General features: G+C 42.7%; 1 protein-coding gene across 2 annotated transcripts; it reads left to right on the top strand.

Moving 5' to 3' along the window:
- Window positions 1-812: 812 nt before the first annotated feature.
- Window positions 813-12016, top strand: LOC121700198 (P2X purinoceptor 4-like). Of its 2 annotated transcripts, XM_042083003.1 has the most exons (12): window positions 817-1235; window positions 1363-1510; window positions 4894-4965; window positions 6709-6781; window positions 6898-6994; window positions 7159-7239; window positions 9392-9533; window positions 10219-10352; window positions 11101-11188; window positions 11280-11345; window positions 11503-11580; window positions 11755-12016. In XM_042083003.1, exons 1-12 carry the CDS (start codon window positions 1087-1089, stop codon window positions 11881-11883), a joined length of 1257 nt encoding a protein of 418 aa, XP_041938937.1. In that variant the 5' UTR covers window positions 817-1086; the 3' UTR covers window positions 11884-12016. The 2 variants fall into 2 exon arrangements, with proteins under 2 accessions (XP_041938938.1, XP_041938937.1); XM_042083004.1 differs by lacking the exon at window positions 4894-4965 and having other exon boundaries at window positions 813-1235.
- The last annotated feature ends 58 nt before the right edge of the window (window positions 12017-12074 follow it).

Genomic DNA, 12074 nt, shown 5'->3' with positions numbered 1-12074 from the left:
GTTATAATCAGCCCATATGTGGTCATTCACCTCAATGGGATGAACGTATGTAGTTAGATTCTTGTCATCCTCCTTGCTGAGCACATAGTGATTATACAGTGTTGCTTCATTGCATTTGTATCTACTTTTTAAACAGAGTCTGTATGACCATATTCCCCACATTAACAACCTTACCGCTTTCATCTCATTGTGTATCAGAATGGCGTTTATAATTATTAACATACTCGTTGTTTGCGTCTTTAGTTGATAGACGTTTGATGAATAGCCTAGCCTACTGTAGTAGTTGATTGGAAGTGGAGGGGCAATTTTTCGAAGGTGTTTTCAACTAATTCGGTGATAAGGACAATATAAAGGTATAGTCATACTATGTGCATCTTTGCAGTGCCAAGCGCTTTCTTAATGACGTTGAGTGCTGAGACGAGGATACACTCACGTGGGTGCATACGTAAATTTGCATTCAGTTGGTCTGCCACACCTACTCCTGCTGTTTTACAGAAATAGCCATGATTCCCCATTCAAAAAAGGAAAACTTTACTTCATTGTTAGTCTATAGGCTATCAAAATCGGTTGTTCACTTTGTGTGAATGACGCTATTTTCCGCGTCTTTTTTATTCCAATCGTGAGTTCTTTGGGGGAGAAACGAGAACGCGCAACTATCCTGAATTACTTACACCTGGTTTGTCCTAGTCGCTCCTACTCATCCTGGATTGACAACTGTAACGCAGGCGAACTGAGCTAGCGTGCTAGTTGCCCGTGTAAATCCTCACACCCCTAACCTTAAGAACGCTTCTAACCGCTGAGTAGTTGCAGAAAGGAATGGGTCGCTAGGCGCGCGCGCACGACAACCTCCGTTCATAAATATTCACGCTAATCTCCACCCGACTCCACTCAAGGAAACTTAGAATCTCAGAAACCTTCCTTGGGATAACAGGACAGAAGAGGATGGAGAGGCTAACTTGAGAGGAAACAAAAAATACAATCAGGAGGTCAGATGGCAAGATTGTAGCCTACTTCGCCACCCAAGGCTATTCACCTCTCTACGGAGCGGGTAGATGATATGCGGCGCATACGACTGATTTAAGAAAAATGGCACTTGATGAAGTCAAAAAAATATGCGTATCAATCCCTCGGCGATTTTTTGAGTATTCAACACCAAAAATATTGCGAATACGAAGTAAGAAAGTTGGAGCAATCAATCGCACCATCCAGCTTATAGTACTCATCTATGTAATCGGGTGAGTCTCCACTCTATTGGCCTATATTATTTTTCACAATTATTTACATGTATTTACCTTGGAGACGTTCAACTTGATATGGAAGCCTATGTGTGCCTTGAAACTGTTCCATCTGTTTTACGCATAGGTATGTCTGCTATTGGAAGAAAGGTTACCAAGATACAGACTCCATTCTCAGTTCAGTTACCACCAAGGTGAGGGGTATCGCTGTGATAAACACACCTGACCTCGGCCTCCGGATCTGGGACGTTGCTGACTACGTAATCCCACCACAGGTAGGCTTCCATCACGATATTCCGAAGCATAGACACATTCGGCACTCTAAACTCCAGGGACAGCCGGTGTTCCTTCTGGCTTTTCCACCTACTGGTTTCCTTGCGCGATCCCGGTCGCTCTAGCTCGCGTTGCTCACCACAGCTGCAGGAGTTAGACACAAACAAGTTGTTTTAGACAGATTTGATGTTGCATTTCAAATCTATCGAAGCTACCTGATAAGAGCCCAATCTCTTACCTGAGCTACTCCAATTCTCTAAAGTGAATAATCCAACCAGTTATTAATCGAGTAAGAGGCGCCATGGCAACATGTTGTCTGGCAGTTAACGCAAATGGTTACATTGTCCTCATCTTCTAACTCCTTGTCCTTATCTTATACTCCTCATCTTCTAACTCCTTGTCCTTATCTTATACTCCTTATCTTATAACTCCTTGTCCTTATCTTATACTCCTTATCTTATAACTCCTTGTCCTTATCTTATACTCCTTATCTTATAACTCCTTGTCCTTATCTTATATTATCTTCTAACTCCTTGTCCTTATCTTCTAACTCCTTGTCCTTATCTTATAACTCCTTGTCCTTGCGACTACTAGGCCTGTGGTTTTCAAAACTGGAATCCTCCCTGACACAGACATTAGGGGAAGATCACGCGCATGTTAACATCTAGTAAAAAAAAAAAAAAAAAAACTTCTCTACAAAACACATCTGGAATGATTACTAATCAGTTAAATTACAAAACAGGTTAAAGTTTGTGTCTGTGTGCCCTAGATCAAAGGTTACAGCATTCTGAAGATAATGAGTGGAGTGTCAGGCAGGTTTTTAAAAACAGAAACAGGAGGGGGGTTTAGCCACGCATAAGCCTACTGCACACCTGTGTACCAGACCTAACACACACGCATAAGCCTACTGCACACCTGTGTACCAGACCTAACACACACGCATAAGCCTACTGCACAGCTGTGTACCAGACCTAACACACACGCATAAGCCTACTGCACAGCTGTGTACCAGACCTAACACACACGCATAAGCCTACTGCACACCTGTGTACCAGACCTAACACACACGCATAAGCCTACTGCACAGCTGTGTACCAGACCTAACACACACGCATAAGCCTACTGCACAGCTATGTAGGCTACCAGCTAGCTGCCATTGCACTCAGCACCAACTCCTCTACACCCAAGCTAGCTTTGAGACTGCACACTGAAAAAAAAAAACCGGGGGGAAAAAACTTTTACTTCTTGACTTTGTTTGGGTGGGCAAGACACAATGCTTGGGTGGGCTTAGCCCACCCTGACCCCTGCCCAGAGCCGGCCCTGGTTTAGCCTAGCCTCCTATAACATCAACACCCAATACATCTTTTATGTTTAGTTGGTCAACCACAAAGATGGAATAGAAGCCCATGACGCTGCACTGACGACCGTTGCAGCCCAAGGTAACCAGTTCTTTTAAATCAAGGGCCAAACCACAGACTTTTAAAATGTGACTCGGTTCGGTACGAGTTCGGTACAATGAAGGGAAAAGCAAAACAAAAATGCAGAAAGCAATTTTTTTTATTGTGCATGTCAGGCTGTACCACCTAGTGTCATACAGTCTCCCCCCTGAGCTATCTGCAACAGCCTGAAGTGTGTAAGATGTAAACAGTACAATAAGTACCTAGACTCCATCTTTAACTTGTAAACAAAATAAGACAATCAGCTATAAAACTGAAAATAGGCCTACAGCATCTCTTATTTCTGAAAGTGCAAAATGTGACTCTATCACCCTCATCCCAACCCAACCCATCCCATCCCAGTCCAACCCATCCCAACCCAGTCCAACCCATCCCAACCCAACCCAACCCAGTCCAACCCATCCCAACCCATCTCCAAATTAATCACACTACGCAGAATATTTCCTTAAATGTCCAAACTCTAATGATCGCCCAGCGCACACAGTGAATAGCCAATCCTCTCTCCAACCCAACCCAACCCAACCCAACCCAGCGCACACAGTGAATAGCCAATCCTCTCTCCAACCCAACCCAACCCAACCCAACCCAGCCCACACAGTGAATAGCCAATCCTCTCTCCAACCCAACCCAACCCAACCCAACCCAGCCCACACAGTGAATAGCCAACCCTCTCCATACCGCAGACCAGCCCACGTGTGTGTGTGTGTGTGTGTGTGTGTGTGTGTGTGTGTGCAATCCTTTCTCCATACCGCAGACCAGATGAAAATTTAGATTAAGGAGCGTGTGCTCAACGTGGCAAAGGGGGACTATCAGTCGCGCCTCTGGACTAGATCGCTAGGCAACAGAGACACCCTGCAGCGGCGGCGTTGGCAAAGCCCACACTGATTACGACAGGTAACAGTGCCCACACTGATGCCCGCTCTGATGCCCACACTGGTTATGGCGGGTAACAGCCCGCTCTGATGCCCACACTAATGCCCGCTCTGATGCCCACACTGGTTATGGCGGGTAACAGCCCGTTCTGATGCCCACACTAATGCCCGCTCTGATGCCCACACTAATGCCCGCTCTGATGCCCGCTCTGGTGCCCACACTGGTTACGGCAGGTAACAGCCCGCTCTGATGCCCACACTAATGCCCGCTCTGATGCCCACACTAATGCCCGCTCTGATGCCCGCTCTGGTGCCCACACTGCTTACGGCGGGTAACAGCCCGCTCTCCCTCTGGCTGGAGCTGCAGAAAACCGTCTTCTTTCCTTTCTTACTGTAACAACGTGCCGCGTCTTTTCTCGTATCTTGCGCAAAGATCAAATGGAAGGTTAGGACACTTAAAAACTCAGCCCACTAATAACCCAATTCACCACATCGGTGACAATGACCCCTGTGCTCATCACATATGACAAACCATAGACAGGTGAATGTAGCATGTCATACTGCAAGCCCACCACCAGGACACGTAGACATAACACACACAAACACAGACTATTATATAGACAAGACCATAGAGCAGTGTTTCTAAAACTTTTTCAGACCAAGGACCACTTAACCAATAAAAAAAAAGTTCACAAATCACCTAGCTGGAAAGAAAAACAGTTGAGCTACTTCAACAGTATATTACACAATAAGCCTACTCACTGAACCACCTTGCTTATTGTCTTTGCACCTTGCGTATTGTGTCAGAGGATTCATATGATTTAAATTGGCGTAGCTTACATAGGCAGTGTTGCAGAACTGTTTGGATTTACATACAAGTTGGTTCAATATTACAAACAACTCATCTGTATTATATTTTACCACGTTTGCTCGCAGACCACATGGGATAGCTTGCTGACCACCAGTGGGCCCCGGACCACACTTTGAGAAACACTGCCATAGACCATAGGCTTGTTAGCAACACAACAGTTGATCTCACTATTTTCCCCCCCACAGGAGCAGAACTCATTCTTTGTGCTGACAAACCTGATTATGACCCAGAACCAAACAGAGACCTACTGTGCAGAGGTACTGTAACAGAAGAACCGAACAGAACCAAACAGAGACCCACTGTGCAGAGGTACTGTAACAGCAGAACCAAACCGAGACCCACTGTGCAGAGTAGGGGGTAACGGTACACAGAAGTCACGGTTCGGTTCATACCTCGGTTCGGACATCACGGTTCGGTACGAGTTCGGTACAATGAAGGGAAAAGCAAAACAAAAATGCAGAAAGCAATTTTTTTTTATTGTGCATGTCAGGCTGTACCACCTAGTGTCATACAGTCTCCCCCCTGAGCTATCTGCAACAGCCTGAAGTGTGTAAGATGTTGGCTAAACAGTACAATAAGTACCTAGACTCCATCTTTAACTTCTAAACAAAATAAGACAATCAGCTATAAAACTGAAAATAGGCCTACAGCATCTCTTATTTCTGAAAGTGCAAATTACATAGAATAATGATTTTTAAAAATCCACTCAAGCAAGACTTTCAACATCCGTGTTTAGTTGTATATGGAAGGGTCTACAATTTGCCTCAATATTATGCAGTGTGTGTACAGTAATAATCTACTAACTGTCTTATCCACCACTCTCTCGCTTGTACTACTGTAACTGTAAGTTCTCAAACTTGCGATCTTAAAGAGACCAGCGGGTCCTCTAACTCTTGTGGGTCGCCACCATAGCTTAGTGCTGCCAGGTGCTGCTATCTCTGACTGACTAACTTGACCGACGACCTGACAAAAAAATAACATAGGCGCCAATCAGAGCTTCAGAGCTAAGGTGAGGCTACAGATTAGCGTTAGGTGTCGCTAAAGAACTCTCGTAACTCTCGTATTGAACAGTAATTCCGCATTACATTAATTAATCCGCACACAAGTTTTATGTATTTTTATACCGTGTATTTTCCGTGTAAATACATGCACCAAACCGTGACGCCCGTTAGCCTGGCTAACGTCAGACCTCATCTCATTGAGATGGGGTATGGGAACTAGACATTCATTTTCTTGTATTTGAAACGTGGTTTACGAATGCCCAGAGCCGTTTATTGGGCGCTACAAATGTCTATCAAATGCGTCTGTACGTAGCTCGTAAAGGCTTCGGTGTGTCGTCATCGTCTTGCTGCCCTCCCTCCGTTCTGTGATTGGTTCATTCGTTGAGGTGAAAACGAAGTCCATAGAATCCAGGCTGCCTAGCAGCGTGAATAAAATCGTGCGCGTAAGGCAGCATGGGAAAAACCAGGCTAGACGCCCGTACCGTTTCGGTTCAATACGAATACATGTACCGTTACACCCCTATTTTATACAGTGACTTTCGACATGTTAAAAATGAGGGGTCCAAGTTAACAATATTAAAAAGTGAGGGTCTGAATTTACTTCTCAGTTGGCAGGTTCTGTTCTGTTGGCACCAGGACCACCAGGAACCTTAATTTAGTGGGGTGGCACCAGGAACCTTAATTTAGTGGGGTGGCACCAGGAACCTTAATTAAGTGGGGTGGCACCAGGAACCTTAATTTAGTGGGTTGGCACCAGGACCGCCAGGAAACTTTAATTTAGTGGGGTGGCACCAGGAACCTTAATTTAGTGGAAGTAAAAAAAGAAACAATTGTTCATAGATGAAGGCCAGTTGCTATGGAGGCCAGTTGCCAGTCATGTGTTACTTGCATCATCAGACTTTGCATTCTATTTAAATTAACTTATAAATGTATATGGATTTATTTCTTCGAGTTTTAAAGATCATCTTATAGTTTGTGTGCACTACTCTGTCCACTCAGATCCCGAGCGTAGCTTCTACTTGCTCCTCAGACAAGGACTGCAAAGTTGGAATAAGAGGTCTGAGAAGCAATGGTGAGCGAGACAGTGCTTTTTCATTTATGGCAGAATATTGTTAATGTGCTTTTATTGTGTGTGCTATATGGTAACCTTTAAAGAGTCATTTGTTTTGGCTCCTTCACTTTCCACAGGTATGCAGACAGGTAAATGTGTGAACTTAAATCGCACAGTTAAAACATGTGAGATCTTTGCCTGGTGTCCCTTGGAAAGAGGCGATAAACCACCCAAGTAAGTTTGTTTGTGTCATGGATGGATTCATTGAATGAGGAGAACAGATACGTTAAAGTGAATTATTTTGTGTAGTCAGAACTGCAGGGGAAGTGAGAGGTTTGTTGTGGTTGTTGTTGATGTCATGTTTGAAACCTGATGGCTATGTTTGCTTGTTGCTCTAGTCCTCCAGTGTTAGCAGGCACAGAACATTTCACAGTGCTGGTGAAGAACAACATCCAATTTCCAAAGTTCAACTTCATCAAGTACGTAATTTAATTTAATAAGTTAGTTAAAGTAGTCTGATACAGTACCCTCCAGAATTATTGGCACCTTGGGTAAAGTTGACTAAAAACAGCTATAAAAAATAATCTTTTGATGATTCATTGTACTCTCACAATGAAAACAATGAGGAAAAATCTTAATAATAATAATAATAATAATAATAATAATAATAATAACTTGGTTTTATATAGCGCCTTTCAAGTAACCCAAGGTCGCTTTACAAAAGGAGATAGGGCAGGGGAATAGAGGGGACTCTTGAATGGAAGACAATTTATTCTGAGAAAAAGGAAAATCCCATAAAGAAATAAATATTTTTAACGAAAACACGTTGCTCACAATTATTGGCACCCCTAGAAAAATCTTATCTGCAAAACCTAACAGAAGCATTTTCCTATCTAATTTCAACTTATTGAAGTTAATCAGAGTGTCTGTGAACATTCAAAAGTAGTTCATGACTTTCTTTTTCACTATGGTATGAAAATAAAGTGACACAGAGGCTAAATCCTCTAGTCATTTTTCAACATCAGAAAGACAAGAGAATACACTAAATTTAAATGAAAAGAAAGTGTGTTGACATTTGTAAGTCAGGGCATGTCTATATAAACTAGGTACTTTGTTGAAAAGGCCTATAGTTAAAACAATGATTAAATGGTTCTAATCAACTGGAAATGTGACAAACATGCTTGGACAAAGACCCATGGTTATCTTGCCCCCACATACAGTATGGAGGATGGTAAGATAGGCAAACAATTCCATAAGAGCCACTATTGGAGAGTTACAGATAAAGGTGTCATCTTGGGGTCACCAAGTCCCCCCAAAAATAGGGCAGCCGTGGCCCACTGGTTAGCACTCTGGACTTGTAACCGGAGGGTTGCCGGTTCGAGCCCCGACCAGTGGGCCGCGGCTGAAGTGCCCTTGAGCAAGGCACCTAACCCCTCACTGCTCCCCAAGCGCCGCCGTTAAAGCAGGCAGCTCACTGCGCCGGGATTAGTGTGTGCTTCACCTCACTGTGTGTTCACTGTGTGCAGTGTGTTTCATTAATTCACCGATTGGGTTAAATGCAGAGACCAAATTTCCCTCACGGGATCAAAAAAGTATATATACTTATACTTAAATCATCAAAAGTGACCTCATTGCTAATAGCTTATTTAGAGGGCATGCTAGGTAACAGCCTGGCCAGTCATTTAATTACCAATGTAAACGGCAGGAGTTACTGAATGGTACAGTGACTTTGTCTGGAAGTGTGGTCTATTGTCAGATGAAATGAAAATTAGATAGATAGAAGAATGGCTATACTGAAAAGAACCCCATGCCTAATGAGAATTATGGTGGAGGGGCTGTGCTATTGTGGGCCTGTTTTTATTCCCTAAGGCCTTGGGAACCTAATTAAGGTGCATGGTATCATGAACACCAAGAAAAAACTGAACATTTTTAAGACAAGACACTAAAAGTTGGTCATGATTGGATCATTCATCAGGTCAATAAACCAAAACAATCGTCCAGATCAAAACAAATATGGTTTACTGAACACAAAATCAAGCTTCAGACATTGCCATCTCAGTCCCCTGATCTAAACTCTAGAGAAACAGTGGGGTCAGTCAAAGAGGAGAATGCACAAGTGTGGACCTAGGAATCTGACCAACGGTCTTAAATCCCTTGCTTTGTATTCTCCAACTTTATGGGGTGTCATAGGTGAATATTACAAGCTGTTTTATTGGCAAAGAGAAGCTTAAGAAGGTATTATAAGCAGGGGTGCCAAAATTGTGAGCAACGTGTTTTTGTTAAAAACATTTATTTCTTTATGAGATTTTCCTTTTTCTCTAAATAAATTTCCTCTTCAAGGTTTGATTTTTCCAATTTTTTTTCATTGTGAGAATACAATAAATCACTAACAGATTATTTTTATACCCATTTTTTAAATCAACTTTAGCAGAGGTGCCAATAATTCTGGAGGGTACTGTATGTCCTGATCTGATGACGCACCTAGACATTGTTAGGTTTTGTAAATGAATGTTTCAATGTTTTCAATTTAAGGAAACGGATAATTCAACTACAAAGGCATTCATACAGTATTAAGCATGCAATAAATAGTGATGTGGTAAATAATGCACCATGTTGTCTTTGTGATTGCAGAAGGAACGTCCTTCCACATGTAAACAGCTCCTATTTGGAGCACTGTGTCTTTAACCGCTCTACCGACCCAGAATGCCCGATCTTCAGGCTCAAAGACATCATAGAAGAGGCAGAGGAGGACTTCCAGACCATGGCGATTCATGTAACGTTATGAATTTAGCCAGTTTTATTCTCTAGGAAAGAAGGGAGGAGTCGATCTGTTCTGCAATGTTCTATAAAAACATTGAGTGACATGGGTTGGTTCCACAGGTGGGTCTCCTTATGTCGTACTGAGATCTGCAATGTTCTAATATCTATTATTCACATAATATCAATTTGATTGAAATAATTGTGGTCAATTCACATAAAGGTCTTTGTTACGCCCGGCTCATGGCACAACACAAAAGAGGCTGACAACAGATTCCAATTATAAATGCATTATATTTATTTAAAGTGAGCTATAATGAATGGTAATGTCTAGGGGGTGAAAATGAAGTGGATGGATGCGTGTTGGTCATATGTAAGTGAGTAGCAGTGGTTTGCAGTGCGGTGTGTCAAAAATGTGTCTGAACGGTGGGAGAGAGAGAGAGAGATACAAGGGATGGCGATGATATATAGGCCTACACCGGCGCCAGGTGAGGCCAATCTCCCTTAATTATTCTCCCCCACTGCGCCAGGTGAGGCCAATCTCCCTTAATAAGTCTCCCCACTGCAAGCCGCCAACCTGCCCGGGTGGCCACCACGGAAAACGGCAGACAGCCCGTAGGGGGCAGCAGAGGGGCGTCACAGTCTTTTTCAGGAGCACATTCTGAATGAATGCCTTTCACAAGTGACCTCTGTGTTGTTAGGGTGGAGTGATGGCGTTCCAGATCAGATGGGACTGTGACCTGGACTGGGCAGACAGGTGGTGTGTGCCACAATACAAATTCCGGCGTATTGACAAACACAGAGGAGGCTCAGTTACAACAGGATATAATTTCAGGTAGGGTTCCATAGATTGTGAATTCAATGACCAGGGATTAGAAACGAAAACCGGAAATGAACACAATTTTCGGATGAACGTCACCGAAAACGGGAACAAAACCAATTTCCCTTGTTCCGGACGGAAAACACTACTTCCAATTTTAGATAACCGGTTAATAACTGTATTTATTGTTCCAATTAAAAGTGACCTGCCCACACAGTGTTCCCCAGACACCTTATAGGATGAATTTAGTCAGATTTTATGCATCAGTGTCTCCCCTGTTTAACCCTAGACCTACTAGTTGATAAAAATTATTTTCACATCCAACACATCTAACTGCCTGTTCAAAGTATATTGCCTAAAATAACTGAAACATTGTGTGACATTACAGGGCTTAAAACAAGGACATTTTCTGTGGCTGAAGTTAGGCTAGCAGACATTTTTGAATATCTAATATTATATAGGCTAATTGCTACTTTCAAATCTCGCCCCACACCTGAATTCAAGCCCAGTGTTTTTAAGAGTTAGCCTTGATTTAACCAGTTCCCATTTAGAGGGGAGGCCTTGGAACACTGGAACGTTATTAACTGTTGTTCTGTAACGTTCTAACCGGTTCCCCTTTAGAGGGGAGGCCTTGGAACACTGGAACAGGAACAAAAACTGTTTTTGCAAAGAACGAACTGAAAATGAAAATCAATCTGTCCCTGTCAACAACAATGTCGCCTACATTTCACACCACCTGATTACGCTGTTGCTCTTGTCACAGGTATGCAAAATATCACAATAAGGACCAGAAAACCAGAACTTTAATCAAAGGATATGGAATTCGCTTTGACATTATGGTATTTGGACAGGTGAGAGGGCTATGCTGTTGTGGTGATCACTAAAGATCAGAATCATTTGGATATGTTCTATAACACAATTTAAGCTCTAATTTTATTCCAGGCTGGCAAATTTAATATTGTTCCAACACTGGTCAACGTAGGGGCTGGTTTGGGTCTCCTCGGCTTGGTAAGTGTTGAAGCGCACAGACACGCAGAGAGAGAGAGAGAGAGAGAGAGAGAGAGAGACGGAGAGGAGAGAGATAAAGAGAGAGAGAGAGAGAGCGCTACATGCTGCAGACGTCAAATGTTTCTATGAGTTTATTTTAATTTCTTCTTATCTGCAGGTCACATTTCTTTGTGATTTGATTGTCCTTAATTGCTTGACCAAAGGGAGGCATTACAGAGAACGGAAACATTCATATGTAAGCTGACAACTTTGGGTTGGTGAATATGTTGATGATAATAATAATTAAATAACATTTATTTAGATAGAGGCTCAATTGCACACTGATTTAATTATCATTTTTAACAGTGAAATCTTTGAAATCCTTTAAATATGTAATATCTACCCATTCACCTCCCCCCATCTTGAACAGGATCCAAATTATGAGCCCATCTCACCCCATCTTGAACAGGATCCAAATTACGAGCCCATCTCACCCCATCTTGAACAGGATCCAAATTACGAGCCCATCTCACCCCACCTTGAACAGGATCCACTATAAGAGCCCATCTCCCCCCACCTCCCCCCAGGATCCACAACAGGTGATTGTTGAAACAGAGGAAGCAGCCTAATCCTGCACATGCTTTCTGTAAACACCTCAGACATGTTTCAACATATTAAATGAATTGGTATTACATCCTTTTTGTTAATGTGTTTTTTTCTGATCAAGTAATCAGTGACAGATTATATTTG

This window comes from Alosa sapidissima, chromosome 24, assembly GCF_018492685.1.
Source record: "Alosa sapidissima isolate fAloSap1 chromosome 24, fAloSap1.pri, whole genome shotgun sequence".
NCBI classification, from domain to species: Eukaryota; Metazoa; Chordata; class Actinopteri; order Clupeiformes; family Clupeidae; genus Alosa; species Alosa sapidissima.
This window is presented reverse-complemented; position numbering and strand designations above follow the sequence as displayed.

Coding starts and splice junctions, on each gene's coding strand:
- LOC121700198 (XM_042083003.1), top strand. CDS start 1,087: ATGGCACTTGATGAAGTCAAAAAAATATGCGTATCAATCCCTCGGCGA. Junction 4,966..6,708: donor CAGAGACCTACTGTGCAGAG/GTACTGTAACAG, acceptor CTGTCCACTCAG/ATCCCGAGCGTAGCTTCTAC. Junction 7,240..9,391: donor CCAAAGTTCAACTTCATCAA/GTACGTAATTTA, acceptor TTGTGATTGCAG/AAGGAACGTCCTTCCACATG.